This window comes from Hakea prostrata, chromosome 5 (genome assembly GCF_041222555.1).
Source record: "Hakea prostrata isolate BN-2017 chromosome 5, UWA_Hpros_2, whole genome shotgun sequence".
NCBI lineage: Eukaryota > Viridiplantae > Streptophyta > Magnoliopsida > Proteales > Proteaceae > Hakea > Hakea prostrata.
In genome coordinates this window covers 19,570,574-19,587,763 of record NC_142604.1, presented here as the reverse complement: position 1 = coordinate 19,587,763, position 17,190 = coordinate 19,570,574, and the positions used below count along the sequence as shown (strand labels likewise).

The 17,190-nt window shown below is 36.8% G+C and overlaps 1 protein-coding gene across 2 annotated transcripts; it reads right to left on the bottom strand.

Moving 5' to 3' along the window:
* Positions 1-383: 383 nt before the first annotated feature.
* On the bottom strand, positions 384-15,338 carry LOC149015632 (autophagy-related protein 18a-like). 2 transcript variants are annotated; one of them, XM_089154921.1, is made up of 11 exons: positions 15,108-15,338; positions 14,372-14,606; positions 10,909-11,019; positions 8,243-8,354; positions 7,287-8,084; positions 5,713-5,838; positions 4,665-4,727; positions 3,732-3,820; positions 2,219-2,264; positions 682-877; positions 384-609 (listed from the first exon to the last, which is right to left on the bottom strand). In XM_089154921.1, the coding sequence occupies exons 7-11, from the start codon at positions 4,710-4,712 to the stop codon at positions 578-580; spliced, it is 411 nt and encodes a 136-aa protein (XP_089011047.1). In that variant the 5' UTR covers positions 4,713-4,727; positions 5,713-5,838; positions 7,287-8,084; positions 8,243-8,354; positions 10,909-11,019; positions 14,372-14,606; positions 15,108-15,338; the 3' UTR covers positions 384-577. The 2 variants fall into 2 exon arrangements, with proteins under 2 accessions (XP_089011047.1, XP_089011046.1); XM_089154920.1 differs by lacking the exons at positions 5,713-5,838; positions 8,243-8,354.
* Between the last annotated feature and the right edge of the window lie 1,852 nt (positions 15,339-17,190).

Sequence of the window (17,190 nt, the reverse complement as noted above, 5' to 3'; positions counted from 1 at the left end):
CATATAACCGTCGCCATAAAAGTGACTTTTCGGCGACGATTGCTTGTTAACCGTCGCCGAAAGTAACTTTTGAATAGTATTTTATCGCATTTTTAGCGACGGTTCATTATATAACCGTCGCCAAAAATACTTATTTATTTATTTATTCATGAAAATCAACATCTTAATCCATAAAACAAACAGACACCTAAAATGACAAATAACATTTAAAATTATCAAAATCCTAATATATATATATGCACTATTTTTCATGTACCTAAAGAAAAATATTGTATAACAATCAATCATTATATAATACAATGAAAATTTGTTACAATTGATCTGAAGTACATGAACCCCTACCAATTCCAAATGAACAAAAATATATAATATGTTACTACAACGAAAGGAAAGGGAAAAAAAAAATATTAGTATTTTTACAAAGCTTGGTTTGAAAATGACTGATGTTTCTTGTTATATCAACATATTCTTGACAGTGCTAAGTGTCTCTACGAACTTGGATATCAGTTGCATCAAGTTCATACCCTCTGGCTAGACAGATTAGCTTTCTCATTTACTTCTGTATCAATTCAAGTTTCTAGAGAATAAAATTGGATTCATTTTCCATACCTGAAACACACAAGGAAAAATCAGATGATTTCATATAGAATCCTGACCACTACATGTGTTAGAAAATGTTACCTTTAATGAAAGAAAGTGACGAACCACCTGATGCAGTAGCATTATTGGAACCAGATACAATGTGTGTATTATCATTTCCTGGAACCTTGAGATTGAAGACATGAACAGTGCCCTTGTCACTTGACACAGCAAGCCGCTCTGCAGAGGAAGAGAAAGCCAGGCTGTAGATCTCTGCCCTATCAGCACCCCTACACACCTGCATCATATATCCAGTGAATGACAAGGCCCAGAAAGCATGTAAAAATATACCAAATGATGAAAACCAACATTTGAAGTACAAACTCCCAAAGAAAATTTATACCAACACCAGACATAAACTGATAGAACCTGCCACAATTATCTATCCAAAGTCAATAGAGCCTCTAAGAAATGAATTTCCAAAAAACAACCTCTAAATGTTGTATATGCTCCCCTTCTTGTTCATCATCAAGTGTATACTAGGAAGTTGAAAAGTTTCAAGTACTCTACAAGATTTCTAGAGATCTCCTAAGAGTTGGCTCTTAACAGTGCCTGCATCATTTTTGAAGGGTGGAATATCTCAAGAAATTTGGACCCAAAGAATAATGGGCTGCATTCTTATCATCAAGGATTTGTTGCTCCATTGATGCAGATTTTGTGTTTATAGGTACTAGCCACACAATTAATGTAACCACGCATCACTAGTATACACCATCAACTAGTATACAGTACTCAAAATGTAACAACCAAAAGTACAGTGAGAAATCAAGCATCACAAGCTCAAAATTGAGGAAGAGCAATATTCTACACCCAAAGAACACCGAATGGAAATTATATGGCCAAATAAATGAAAACAAGCAGCAACACTTTAGGTATTAGTCGGAACCACAAAGAACCCTATATACCCAAGGCAATGTCCTGTTACTTTCTTTAAAGAATGGCAATTTTCAGTAATAGAGATTTAACCCAGGAATGGAAGTACATGCAAGAAGAGACTCAGATTGTACAACACCACAAACATTTAAATTATAATTTAGTAACTACAGAGAACTCTCAAGGATAAAGACCAATGCCTTAGCCATCCTCCTAGTCAAAATACCAATGTCAGTTATTCTCTTGATGTTTGCCTTGAAAAAGCAGGATCCCCTCCCTCACCACGCCCAATCCCCACCCCCACCCCCACCCCCTCCAAAGGAAAAAACAAAGAAGAAGAAAAGAGCACAGATTTCACTAAAAACAAGTAGAAATTGATTTTCTTACAATCCTATGAAAATTGCTTATTCTTTTCCTTTTCCTATGAATTATCATCAGATTTCATGAAGAATTTTCATATCTTGGGAGATTTCATGAAGAATTTTCATATCCTTTTCAAATTTCATGAAGAATTTTCATTCCTTGTGGATCAACTTTGGTATAGAAAGCATCCCAAGTGCACCACCCAAACCAATCTAAGTTGTCCAGGATCTATTTGGTTAAATCATTGAAAAAGAAAATGCAGGTAAAACATTGCTCAGTTGTTCATCCTTCCAAAGTCCAATGTAGAACCAAGTACACAAGTAAAATATTAATTTATGCTTACCTTGTTGTTAAGTAAACTGAATGTGTCCTTGTGTTTTTCCAATATCCTACACCAATTCACAATTGATATATAAGATGTCAACTCTGGAACTTATGAAAAGGCTAAAACAGCACCAGACAAGATATTAGGTAATCTTTTGTGAAGAAAAAACCGTCACTACAAAAAAAAATATTGTATAACAATCAATCATTATATAATACAATGAAAAATTGTTACAATTGACCTGAAGTAGGAGGCATTAGTCATTTTCCTTGTCTACAGCAACCACTTTCAGTGATTTGGTTGAAGAGGCAAATTTCAAATTTTGGAATTCATTGGTGATGAACCAGTTGCCATCATGAGTGATTACATGAGTGCCACCAATATATCATACTATCTGGTGGAACTCCTAGGAAAAAAGCATGTAAACAAATTGCCAAAATGTCAAAGAATGTTAGTCCCTTTTCTTTTAGAGATAAAACATGCTTTGAGTTAGCACTCATATTCATAGACAAGGCCTAATCATGTGACAGCTAGCACTTGGCTGCTGTCCTCTCAGGGTCGCCAAAGACTTAGGGAGTGTATATGATGGAAAACAAACTAAGTAGACCCACCACCAAAGCCTTCTTTTAAGGGTCAATTACTTTCAAGACCACTGCTAATAATGCCTAGCCTCCTTGGAAGAAAAGTATTGTCTCTGCTACTAATGATCCAGCTTAGAATATAGTCACTAAAAACTAATTGATGAAACCAAATAAATTACTCAGCAACCAAGTTTAGAACCATGTAAACATTAGATAAATAAATCAAAAAATACATAAAACCCCATCACTGCCAAATACTAACTTGGTAATGAAAACGAGAAAGCAAAGTGAGAACTTTATGGTGAAGATACAGAAAAGGATCAGAGCAGGGATATAGGACAATGATGAAAACCTAATCCTGTTTTAAAGGACCCAGAGAATAAGATCATAATGTAAGTTAGAATGGATCTTGGCCAGCTTGCACAAAACCTTTGGGTAACCAACTTAAGTATGAATAAGCCTTAGATGGTGGAATTGCATAACGCCTTCTATAGCTAAACCAAGGTACTTAGGCTAAGGAGCACCATGTTGCTTATCACACAAGACAGAACATTAGACTGTAATCTAAGTCATTATTTTCCCTAAAGGTGCCTTTTCCATATCAAAACGCTAAGAACAACAAAACTGATTATTGATTAAATCCCTACTATTTGGTGAATTTTGATCCAAAACCATAAACCAAGGTTCAGAAAATAGCCAACATGCAGGAAGTGAACAAGATCAAGCAGACATTTTGTGCTATTGCATCCTCATGGTCATCTATATCTGAACCACATTCTTGTTTCATATGGTCACCTTCTTTCTCTTGTAACTAAAATTGTTATAACTAACAAGATCTTACATTGTAGTCTTTCAATATTGCAAATCCGTGTTCTCATGGGACAACTAGACAAATAATAGTACATCTCATTAATGTGACAAAAAGAATTAATAGTTTTGTAGTAACTGACCTATTAATCAAGTCTTGGGCCTCACATGACAAGTCACTTGAAACAGAATGCCAAAGAATTTTCTCATTTAGGATGTTCTCAAAAATTATCTTGCAAACAAAAAATAGTCAAAAGGTTAATAGAACTCTCAATAGCTTGCTCTGTCCATTTCCTTTATACAACATACAAATGATACTCCAAATTCTAAAATACAATATTAGAAAATCTCAAATATCAATGAAATCAAGGTGCCTAACAATGAAGACAGGGGAAGGGGAACTCTATGTTGCACAGGGGCAGAACAGGGCTTAGGGAAGGGTTGCGATGGGGGTGGGGGTGGGGGCTGGACTTCCCTGGGAATGACCTGAATTGGATTCAGTAGCTGGAAGACTGACTTTACTTGCTGAAACTAGTGCTTGAATGCTGTAGATGAATGCTAGAGTTGCAGAACTGAATTGAGAAAATTTGGAAAACAGAGAACTAGTGATGTAATCCCAGAATTAGGGACTAGTTTCAGGACCTTGTATGCAAGTTGCAGCAGCCAATTGGAAGGTTTAGGGTTTTGGCTAGGGCTGGTAGTTGGTCTAGGGAGTTGAGAGGAGTGTTTCTCTCAAGCAAAAAGCGACGTTCAAAGGAAAATTTCTGATTCGGTAAATCATTGGCTCAACTTAGTGATTTTATATATATAACCATGATGTCTAACATAACTTTCAAACTCAAACTAGGACCTGAAATCAAGGTGGTCAAGGTGTTGTCGCCTAACATAACTTTTAGAGCTGAATGGGCATAAAATGACTCTTTTATTAGCTATTTATCTATGACTAGATTCTCTTTATCACCTTATGTACCAAATCCTAACTACAGTCATCCATAAAAAAAACAATTAAGGTATTTCTCCATTCAAATCACTAAATTACCAAACTAAAACAAAAATATCTCAACAAATTAACATACTTGAAGTTTGGCTGCTTTTGCTTTATGTAAAGCCTTCAGCATCTTCATCTCTTTCTCTTTAGCCTGCGATGTTAACATTAAATGGTCACTCAACAGGAATGAAACAAGGTACATAAAGTTCATCGTAGGAACAAAACTATCATCCATCATAGAATCCATGAAACCCATAAAAGAAGGTTCATCATGTGTTTCACTCTCATCATGTAACACTGTGTTAACTTGACTAATTGAATGTGAAGAAAAACCTTCCCCATGGAAACTCCATATTGTATAATTCCATAAAATTCCATCAACCACCATATGTTCATATACTACATCTCTAGTCATCCATAGTTGATTTCCACATTTTACACATGGGCAAAGGATTCGATCTCCCACAACAATTAATGAAAATGCATGCTCTATAAATTTCTTGACTTCATCTCTATACTGTGAAGACAAACGAAAATTTGGATCTTTCGACTTTCCAATCCATTGCCTAGGTATAGTTTCCCTACACTTTATAAATTTGTTGAAAAAGAGTGAAATGTAAGAAAACCTGTTGAAAGAAAATCAAGAAATTAGATAGGTATGGTTTAGTAGCGGTCTAGAAAAACACCAAGAACCAACAGTTCATTGGAAACAACCCGAACCCAACAAACAGCCCAACCTAAAGCCCCCAAGTTGCAATAGCACAAACAAAAAATAAGACATATGAAGAAGAAAAGTATGGAAATATAATACAAGCTAATAAGGATTATTCTAAATCTGGAACAAAACAACATAATGTTATATGTTTTGCTATAGTACAGAAATGTACCTAGTTAATTAAGCAATCAATTTTGTTATTCTAATCTACAAAAATGAGTTTTTTTTTGTACTGAGTGTAAAGTAAATTAAGATTTATTTGATTATGAGTAACAGATCAGTTTGCACCTACTCCAGCACAAGCAGCTATCACCAATACAGTAATCACTTGAAAGAGAGAGCAATCGAAGTTTATAATAAAAATTTAATTATGTACCCATCAAGAATAAAAGAAATTCGCAATCCGCTTAAGCCACCATACCAAATCAAGCAAAAACAGGATAAAGTAAGTCAATCGATGATGAAGGAAGAGAACAATGCCCAAGGAAACCAGACAAAGGATGCTTGCAGCAACATTTGCATATGCAATTAGAACAACAAAAAAATCCTGCAAAAAAAAAAAAAAAAAAAACCAGAAAATTAGAACAACAGAAACATGGGTTTTCTCTCTTCTTCTTCTTTTTTCCCCCCCAGCTAATTGGAGAAGGTGGTTTCAAGGCTCAAAGATGGCTTGTCTTTCAATCTGATTACTGTAAAGCCTACTTTTTACATTTCAAAAGACAATGAATGAACTGGGACACGCAGATATTACTCAAGTCTAACAGCGTTCATTTTTCTTGGTAATAGGCTCAAAACCAAGACATATATGAAATTAAATTAACCAAACATCATTTAAGTAAATGAAATTAATTCATCTACTTGAGATATTACTCAAATTAAGTATATATGCCTCTATTATTCACCCAAAAACAGAAAGTTAAAAAAATCCTAGAAGGATAAGAATCTCTCACTCCCCCTGGGTTGGTGCGAATTTCAACTTTAGATGCTGGGATTCTTTCAGAATCTAAAAACCCCATAAATCCTAGTATAGTAAAACACTGCCAAAAACCCAAAGTGTAATAAAACATTCATGTGTTCTCAAGTTGAAAAATCATTTCCATCAAGTGCACTTCTAAATAAAATTTATACCCAGGTTTCATTGACTCAGAGAAATCAAAGTATTCTCATGATTCTGAGGTTACTGAAAAAATCAAAGTATTCTCATAAACCAAGAACAAATACTGAAAAAATGCAGCAAACCTATCTGAATTAAACTTGCCTAAGATGAAAGGAAGAACAAAGACACAAATAAGTGAACTTTCTTACTCCAAAGCAGTGTCTTAGGCATCTGTCAAATGCACAACAACAACTATACATATCTAACATTACCAAATTTATCGGTTCAAAGCTTTGATCATCTTCAGAAACCAAGCTTTGATTATCTTTAGAAAATGTTTTTAAGTGTAGAACTAGTAATAAAGGAGTGGAAATCCAACATTTCTGGTCACACACGGCTCTTAATGTTCACGGCTTGATATTGAGCCAGAGACACAGGTGTACCATTGCCAGGTTTGGGGGGCCCTCCCCCTGGTAGGGTTACTTATATTTTCAAGCATTTCCCATGTCAAGTTAACCTCTGCTCAGCCTCTCCAGGTTTATCACTCTTTTAACTGTTTTGGGGAAGGTTGAACATTATTGTAAATTCAAATACTTTAAGCTACAACTCAAATACTATATTCCTGCCCATTAACACATTACCAATTGTAAAGTTCTTTGAGGTAAACCACGGAAAACAAATGCTGCTATATTCAACTTGATAGGATGCTACAAGAGAGCATATGAACACAAGAAATAAGAAGCAGAAAAATAATAGAGGAAAAGAATTGAAGACATGGCATCTGATTATGTACCAGAAACCAAACTTACACAACAACATTGCCACCTATCACCGGAAATTCAATAGACAAGCATACAGTTTAGCATAGCAGAGTGGTTGATGAGTGGACCAACAAATACCTGTGATAGCAGAAGAATGATGATAACCAGCAGAAATTTGTATCACATTCTTTTTCAGCCCTGTAACTTCATCTGACTCTTGCAAAATCCTAGGAAGGATTAGTAAAAGAGTCAATAAAAACTACAAAGAATTGTTAATACAATTCGGCACAACTTATTCTTTTTGACTCTAGTGTCAATAACCAGAGTTGAGTAATTGTGATGAAAATCTATACCTGAATAGATGAATTAGAAAGCTATATCACTTTCACTACCAGTCCTCAGATTTTCTTCTTTTTGTTTCCCTGACAGTTTGATCCTAAGAATTTTCATACTTGAATCTTATATATCCTATTAGGTACAAGTTTCAACTTATTAAGTAGACAACACTAATATTCCTCAAGGATAAAACGGATAGGTTAGACAACACCAGCAATTATGTGTAACAGATTAACCTAGATGAGAACAAATCAAGCTGGGATATTAAAGTTCCCATGTCCCACCGCTACAGGTTACAAGAAATAGCAGCTATGTCGAAGATAAATATGAAATATGATTTGACCATGTAATCAAACATGCAAGTTTGAACAGGGGTTGAAAATTCCAGAGTCCAAATTGAAATAGCCGGGAATCCCCAAATCTGACAAAATCATCACCGCAAGTGTTATAACTCAAGTAATACAAGGTAATACTTCATAGTGCAAGCAAAGAGGGAATCTACTCAACGAATTCTTGCTTACTTGTTACCACATTCAGGCACCGACACGGCGCCTCTCTTAAGAGGTGATGCCGCCTTAGCTACCCCTTGCTTGCTTTTCACTACACGAAAGTAAAAATTATACAAAAAAAAATTAAGAAACCAATCTGCAATTTGATAAACAAATTTTAGAAGGATACAGAGATGAGAACCTCAAATCTCACGAATCTAAAGCAAAATAAAGATTAAAACTAACGAGACAAACGTTTGAGAGACCTACGAGCTAAGAGGGCTGGAGAGATAGCGTGAGCGAGAGAGACCTGCGAGCGTGAGCGACCAGAGGCAGAGATAGCACGAGCTGGAGGGAGAGAGCGATAGCTGTGATGGCGATACTGCAAAACAAAGGGAGAGAGCATGAGTGAGAGGGACAGAGAGACCAGTCGGGAAATGAAAGCGGGAGAATGAAAAGCTTGAGCGCGAAGAGTATATTTGATATTTGGCGACGGTTCAGAAAACCGTCGCCGAAAATATTATTTCGCTACATTTAATAAAGAAGTGTGGCCAATTTAAGACTTTTCGGCGAAATAAGAATTTCCTGCCATATCCTATTATTTGGCTACGGTTAATGTAAACCGGAATTTTTATTTGCGGCAGCAGGCCGATGGCCCTGATTTTGCCATGTCATCGAAATTTAAATGGATGGGTGAGATTAACTAAAATAGGTTTATGTGTAAATACTGATTTTTTTTCTTTTCACATTCTTAGGGATTATATTTTATCAATTTACAACCTTAAGTCCCTCATTCACCCGATACCCAACACCCTATCTTTCTCATTCACACCGACGCTGCTATTTGGGAGCACGATTCGGAGAGATACAGGGCATGCCGGTGACATAACTCCGGCCGTTGAAGGTCAGCAGTCCTCGAAGATTTATCGTATTCAAGAATCGTTAGATTTGGTGAGTTTTGAATCCACTGTTATTGCCTTATTGGTATTCATTGTTTCCTCTGATGTCCTACGGTTGAATCTAAAGTTTGGATCAGAGACTAGAAAGACATGATCCGCTAAGCATTCGGAAAAATCTAACCCATGAATTGAATCAGAGTCTAAGATCATATATTCATTTGGCCGTAAAAAAAAAAACTGATTTAAACAAACAAACCCATTTCATTTCGACACATCTTAACCCTTTAACCTCATCCGTAAACAAAACCATAAACCAGAAGCAAAAAATAAAAACAAGAAACCCAGAAAGAAATTCACATTGACTCGCCTAGAATCCATGTGTTGAGTTTGTTTATGGAGATGAAGAAGCAGGACAGAACCCAAGGAAGAGATTTTAATCCCCTCGTTTTGCTATCAGAGAAGAGTAGAACGATGAAAGCCATAAAACAGGGCAGAAGGAAAGCGAGGGAGGGAAATCGATCCTAGAATTCCACTCGTGGAAGACAGCAAGAGTTGAGAGAGAGAAAAAAAAGCAGCCACAGAGTTGAAATGAGAATTGGGAAATCCAATGGGGTCGTGTTCTTCTCTTTTCTCGTCTTTGTCACCATTCATCTTTTCCTTTTCTTTGCAAAACTCTCCACCTGTAGTCCTCTTTGCAGATAGAAATTATAATTTTACTGTTTCAAAATTCAATCAAGAACTTGTGATCAACCGAACGGAACGGAATAAATGGAGGAAATCGTGGGCGAAGAAAGTTGGGTTTTACGTTTATCATTGAATTAATTCAACTTTCAACAGTGAAAGGGTTTGGCCTTTTCACGCGATGCTGGCTAGAAGACGATGAATCGCCGAGAACTGCTGACCTTCAATGGCCGGAGCTATGTCACCGGTGTTTCTCTCCGAAATAGCAGTGTCGGTGTGCCAAGTTTGAATTGAAGAAAGGGTTTTGGGTATCGGGTGAATGGGGATGTAAGGTTGTAAATTGATAAAATTTAACCTCTTAAAGTGTACAAACAAAAATCAGTATTTACACATAAACCCTCGTTAGTTAAATCTCAACCATCCAATTAAATTTTGGTGATGTGGCAAAATCAAGGCCACTGCTGCCGTAAATAAAAATCCGTGTAAACCGTCAAGGAAAATGTTTGTATTTACAGTTTCGGCGGTGTTGCTACAAACCGTCGGGAAATATGTTTGGATTTAGGCATTTTATGCATTTTCGGCGACGATTTATAGCAAAACCGTCGCCGAAAATACTGATTTCCTTACGGTTGGACTAAGTGTTGCCTTGTTGTTATTTTCGGCGACGGTTTGTTATAAATTGTCGCCGAAAATACCTATTTTCCTAGGAACATGATTATTTGGCGACGGTTTTCTAATAACCGTCAGGGAAACTCTACATTTGGCGACGCTTGAAAAAAAAAGCGTCGCCGAAAATGGGTTTTTTTATAGTGCATGTATCTTCCCTAAGGATGTTGATACACTTCTTAGCTCTATCGGGGCCAGTGTTTCTGTGCTTTACAGCCCTAAAGATCTATTAATACATTGATCAAGAAGTCCTAATATGAAAGGCTGTGCATTGTGACAGATGGCTCCATTTCTGGACTGGTTTTGTGGAAGGAGGGCAATTAAATTAAAGCCCACCGCAGAATCATAGAATTTGTGCAGGTATTGGTGACCATTTGATTGACTAAGATCTTTTAAACAAAGTTTAAAGATCAATTAGAACCTTCATAAAAGACTTCAGTTAAGTATCTTGGTTAAATCAGAGGAATGTACATAATGTAAGGAATTTTGTATCTGTATCTTGGAAAAATATTATATTGGGTATGCCCTTCCTTTTCCTTTACAAGTAATTAAAGAAACCTTTCCCTTTTTCGGAATATTATTAAATTTGAATGAAAATTATTTAGATAAACTTTAGCAAATGTATTTGACATGAATAATGTGCAAGAGATCAGAATCTTTTTCTATGTCAACTGTATTTTCTTTGCTTACATCCCATGAAGGGAAGTCCTTCTTCCAAAAAGGAATCTCATCATTTGGAGAAGGCCAACTAAATTCTTCAGGTATGGGGCCACAAGAAGCTGCTTTCTTCTCCAACCTCACCTGCAAAAGCACATAAGAAGACAAGGAACTTAACACCATACTAAGTTTCAGCAATACATTCTTGTCCTTCTCATGAAGAACGTAGTTAGAGTCAGAGAAACACTACCAACTAGAAAGTGAATCATGAAGGACAAGTTAGGCAAGTGCAAAGAATATTATCTAGTTACATTGGCTCTATTCTCTTAGCAAAAACTGCTGGGGTACGAATCGTATGACTGCATAAGGAAATTGCCCTCCCCCTCAGACACTGATTGTGTGGAAGCCTTCAGCACCGGGTTCACACTCTATACTGGCTCTGTTCTCTCAGTCATGTTCTTTACGGAAGTATTATCCTCATCTTCCCAACATTCCGCATTTCTCTGAACTAGTTAATCCCCAGGAAATTACCTAGCAGAATCAATTCTGAATAACATCATATATATTGTATCATTCAATGCCTCACAGAGACAACTTGTGAATATGTATCACGTAGAACGCTTGACCAGCTGGATGCGTCTAGCTCAAGATACATTGTTAAAGAGTATGGCTGGACGATCTTACTATCTAAAATAAAAGTGTTAAGCAACAGAAATAGAATTGCTTCTGCTAACTAATTAATGTGATCAAACTGGAAGAATATATGAAGATGGCAGACAAATTTCTTAAAAGCGAAGGCTGCAAGACTTGCACAGGCTGAACACCATGCTTGCTAGATGTATGGAAAGAGCTACCACAAGTGGAGAGAGGTTGACACCAGAGTAAAGATGGTCTGGAAAAGAAATGCTACAGGCCAGTTCACTACCAAATCAGTTTGGGAATCCATCACAACAACTCAAGAGGTTGGCACGTGAAAGGTGGTTTGGTTCACAAATAACATTCCAAGGTAGTCATTCACAGATTGGAAATATTCTACAGATGTCTAACCAAAATGGAAAAGCTTGGCTAGAAGAAATATCTCAGTGCAATGACAATGTTGCCTTTGTTGGGCAGGAAGAGAGAGTAGAGACCACCTGTTCTTTCTCACTTCATTGGTACCGGGTAGCATCTATAAGATGCTCTACAATGAGGGAGGAAAAGGATTGGAGACATAGCCACTGCATTATGGGTGAATGTATACATATGCAGAGGAGACAATAGGTCTTATAGCTAAACTGGTTATTTGTTCAACCATTCAGCACCTTTGGAATGAAAGAAATTTCAGAATTTTTAGAAACAAGTCAAGGACAAAAAAGCAGATTATTGTAGCATGATAGCTGATGACAAGACAAAGTTTTAAGCTATCCCATTACTAGTGAGGAAACCCTAAGGCCTCTTACAAAACTGAGAAATGGAGCATACAATTGAATGGAAGACAAAATGACAAGCTTGCTCCTGGTTTAGACCTCTGCAGATATGGTTGCATAGCATTCTGATGGGGCTTTAGTAAATTCAGCAGCAACTTATGAAGGATTGACAAGAAGGGAAACAGCAGCACCAGTAGTGGCTTTTGCAGGAAAGGAAGAAGAACTATCAGTGCTAGTAATGGAGACGCAAGCGATTCATAAAGGATTACAGATCTGTTGTCAGAATGGATCTTCAGACATCTCTATAAGATTACACTCAAAGTTAGCAATTGACATAATCAATGGGAGAACCGAGGGGTCTTGGAAAGTAAAATCTCTAAGAGGGGAAATTCAGAAGCTTGCAACTTTCCTTCATGATAAGTAATTTGTGCAAATGTGGAGGGAACACAACCAACTAGCAGAGTACATGACAAATATTCAGCTGGGCATGCCCAATTGAAGTGGGAACCTATAGAATTAACTAGAGACTTAAAGAAGCTTACCCAAAAGTATGTGACGTATATTAGAGGCTCTTTCTCAGATTTTAGGGGGGGTTCTCTCTTTGCAAGAGTCTCTTTCTTCAGTTGGGTTTCTCAAGAGACTGCCTTCTGTACCTTATCCATGTCTAATACAAAAATCACTTATTCAAAGGGGAAAAAAAAAAGAAGGAAAAATGTAGTTGTAAAAGTTGTGTTATTGTTTGTAAAAAGAGCTGAAGTGAACCAGACCAGGGAAGTTGGCCAGCACCCTGTGGCCATGCCAGCAGCCCAGAAATTTTCAGCCAGCATAGCAGCATTTTGGTCATTTTGGTACCCCTAGCCCAACCCAATTTGACCTATGTAGAACCAGAATTTTATTAGGCTCTGTTCTTAATTTCATTTTGTTATTGAATTAGTTCCTGCTAAGTTATTAAAGAGTCCTAGCCTAGTTAGGAGTCCTACTTAGAGAAAGATTCTTGTAGTTGTAATCCAAATTCTACTAGGAGACTAGTCCTACTGTTCTTGTGTAATTTAGATCATTCCAGGATGAGACGAGAGAGTCTTAGTGGAGTAGGAGTCCCAAGTAAAAAATCCTTTTACATTTGCAATTTGTATAATTAATAGTCCTTGCTGAGTCCTTCAATGTAAGGCTAAAAATATAGCCCCACACTTGTAAACAAATCAGTTTTGATGATTAATAAACTTAATTGAAGGAGATATCAAGTGGAGTCGTAGGTTTCCAACCTGCAGCAGCCTTGAGCATTCTAATTTTTCTGCAATTTTCGACTCTCTCATCTTCAACAAGTAATGTTTCCCACCCCTGCCCCTACCCTTCCCCCCTCTTTCCCCATTGCAACCCTAACTCGCACCCTCTCTCTCTTGCTTGTGGCATCCATATCTCCCTCCCCCAAATCCTTAACCCTAGTTTCTAGATTTCTTCTCCCTCTGTCACATCTTATCTAAAACTCCTCCCCCATCCCTATGGCACTTCATCATTTTCACAAAAGCCTAAAAACTATAACCTTAATTCCTGTACCACCTTCTTTTAATTTTCTGAAATTTTCAGATTTCCCTAGAGACCCAAAATTCAAGGTTAGATCTTCACCAACCTAACCATAAGATCTGTCCTAAACTTTGACAACCTCATCCCCCAACCCTAGTGATCTTCCTTCCCTATTTCAGCCCTATCAGACCAACCAAACCCTTGGACTTCTGGAATTCAAGCTTGAAACCCAGAACATCAAGGTTTGAGTATGTGTTTTAATAAATCCTAGCCTCTAAACCCTACCTGAATCTATTTTCTCTTCTCTACAAGCCCTAACAACCCTAATCAGCCCCTACACCATAAGCGCAGGGTTTCAGGAACTCTAACTCTTACTGCTGAATTCAATTGATTGAATCTGTAAGCTGACCCCCAATTTGGGGGTTACATCAATATCCAATCCAAAGGTTCCAGCTGCTTCTCAGCTGAAAAGCCTTGCAAGTGAATCCTAATGATAAACACAATGTGGTAATAATAGATCAACACACATATGTACCATAATAAGCCCCTACGAGAAAAAAAAATAATACCTCTTCAGAGAGACGACAATTGACAGTTGACTGAAAGTCACTATTATGAACTGCCTGAATCCCAAATGCAAGCCCATTGTGCCTGCAACGATTATATAAGACACGCCAACTACTTGAATCATGTTGACCCAATATGCATCTGTTAAGTTTCATAAAGGGATTTTTCTGAACCAAGCTAGGAAATGCATCCAAGATAATCATCATAAAATCAATTCTTCACTGGCTTCCAGATAATCTGCAAAGACAGAACAGATCGAAGACAAACAATTCAGCAACTAACTTTGTGCAACACTAAAGGTAGCCCAAGAAATCAGGACTGGTTAGAAATAAGAAAACAAAAGCAATAACAAGTAAACAAGGCTCCTTAGAATGTAACACAACTTTTCTTTCTTTCTTTTTTTCTTCTGAGGAGAATCTCATTATTATTTCAACCGCTTAGACTTTCAAGGTATTCCATTTCTGATCCGCGACTTATGAGGAACACCCCAGAACCATCATAAACCCTTGGATCAAATCAATCAATCAAGTTTTTCTTTTTCTTCTTTCCTCAATTCTTTTCAAGTTTGTTTTTGATAAAAGAGAGGAGAAAAATGAAATACCCAACTCAGAATTCTTATCATTGAACTGAAATCCAAGTGCTTTCTAGTGTCGAATGAATTCATCTCTTATTCTACTTTGTTCAAATTGTCTTTTAAGCTAAACTAGAAGCAGAAGCCAATTGTCAATGAAACGTTACCTGAAAAGTAGAACCTCCGGCTAAAAGTGAAAATTCACTCAATCCCCGGGAATCGAGAGACACTTGAGATCGGAATTTGGTGATTAGAGTCCAAGGAGGAGAGTGTCAACAAGTGTGAAGAGTGAGAGTGAAGACAAACGGACAACTTTGAACTAGAAATTTGTTCACGTTGGGTTCCAATAATATGAACCGTTGGATCTGAATCGTGTCTTATATGATGTTTGAAACGAATCTCCGCCACAGCTTAGGACTTAATCACTTAACCACTTATCAGTTTGTTAGTAGGATTACCTAATACCACTAGGACTAGGAGTCTTATCTAATCTTATATATAACTGGCGAGCTCCTTCTCTTACTATCATATCTTGCCATTTTTCCTTTTCTTTTTTCTTCGTTTTGAAATTCTCGGATCACTCAATCATGCCTCACTTTCTGCGTCATGGGCCTCGGGCAATAATTTCATCACTCAGTTCCCGATTTCAAGAGAGAGAGAACACTGTTGCTGAACCTAAAATGAGAGTCAACTTCTATTTCGTGGTTGAACGTAAGGATGTTAGGGCAACATTCCCAGACGATGATGGCTATTCAATTATTCTTGATGAGCAGACAACTAATCTGTCACCGGTGAAACAATTGGACTTTGAGTTTGATAGCCTGTTTATCCCTCAAGTTAGTAAGTGTCATATCCACACTATGCTTACAGAACTTGAGATCCCTACTGTTTCTGTTGAGAGATTGAAGGATGAGATATCTACATTTGCTTCTGAAGAGGCAGAGTTCCACAAAACCGACAAAGATAATGGAGAGTTGAAGATCGTCATAATTATTGATGTCTGTTTGGTTGAATATGTAGATTTTTGGCAAGAACTTAGAGAATTTGAAGCCAATTTGAATGAAGATGAAGGTTTTAGCTTGCTTCCTGCTTCAAAATCTTCGATTGAGGCTTTGGAGATCAAGAAATTACAGGATACCTCTTCTGAAGACTTGTGTATGATTTGCATGGATGATTACGTGGGAGGAGCTGACATCATAAAGTTGGAATGTTCACATTTTTTTCACAGCCAATGCATCATCAAGTGGTTGGAGTACAAGAATTCATGCCCATTATGTCGCTTTACAATGCCAGAACAATCTGAATCTTGATTTCTTATGGTCTAAGTAGTACCTTGTAACGACCTTACTTGAACAAGATCTGTTCTATATGGCCGTACCACTGTATTATTTTTTTGAGTTGTAAGTACCTTGTAAGTTTTAGTTACTTGTGACTAGAACAATAACTGTCATGGTTTGTTTGAATCTTGAATCTTGATTTTGTAAGTTGTTACATATTAATGAAATCAAATATATTTTTTTTGCGTCTTATATGTGTAACCGTCGTTATTTTTTTACTCGCGGTTACAGAAAGGAAAGTGAGTAAACAACGGTTGATTTTTGCCGGCGGTGAGAGAGTAACGTCTTTTTGCAACACATCGTCTCTCTGAAAACTATGCTTCTTAAACGAGTTACTCATCTAAAGTATCGGCATTTAACTCATCAAATCTTTTCTTTACTCCATCAATTTATGATTTATCCATATTCGCTGGAGCTGGATTTCCAAGAATTCAATCTTATCGACTGCTTCAATCGTATCCAAACGAGTTACTCATCAATTTTTTTTTTCCTTTTTTTTTTGAATTCAATTTTTGAATTCAAGTTTTTTTATTTTGAATTCAAATTTGAATATTGTAAATTATAAATACATAAGGAAGCATTTGTTCCACAATTCCCTGGAATCCACTTCTGTAGGGAATCATGAGTCTGTGGAATTAGATTCTATAGAATCATATTCATGAGTCTGTGGAATTAGGTTCTATTGAATCATATTTGTAAAAAAAACCTATTTGGTTACCCTGATTCTAGAAAGTGAATTTGTCTGAAAAACCATTTGGTTACCCTGATTCTGAAAGTGAATCTGTTGGAAAAACTATTTGGTTACCCTAATTCTAAAAGTGAACATGTTTGAAAAACTATTTGGTTACCCTGATTCTGTGGGTAGATTCAACCTGAATCATTTTGAACAACCATTTATTACTGGGTTGAGCGC

Excerpts from the sequence above, each read along its gene's own strand:
- LOC149015632 (XM_089154921.1), bottom strand. The coding sequence starts at position 4,712 with ATGAAGATGCTGAAGGCTTTACATAAAGCAAAAGCAGCCAAACTTCAA. Across the intron at positions 2,265-3,731 it reads GCCCAAGACTTGATTAATAG|GATATTGGAAAAACACAAGG; the intron begins GTCAGTTACTAC and ends GAATTGGTGTAG. Across the intron at positions 878-2,218 it reads TCAGTTTACTTAACAACAAG|GTGTGTAGGGGTGCTGATAG; the intron begins GTAAGCATAAAT and ends TATATGATGCAG.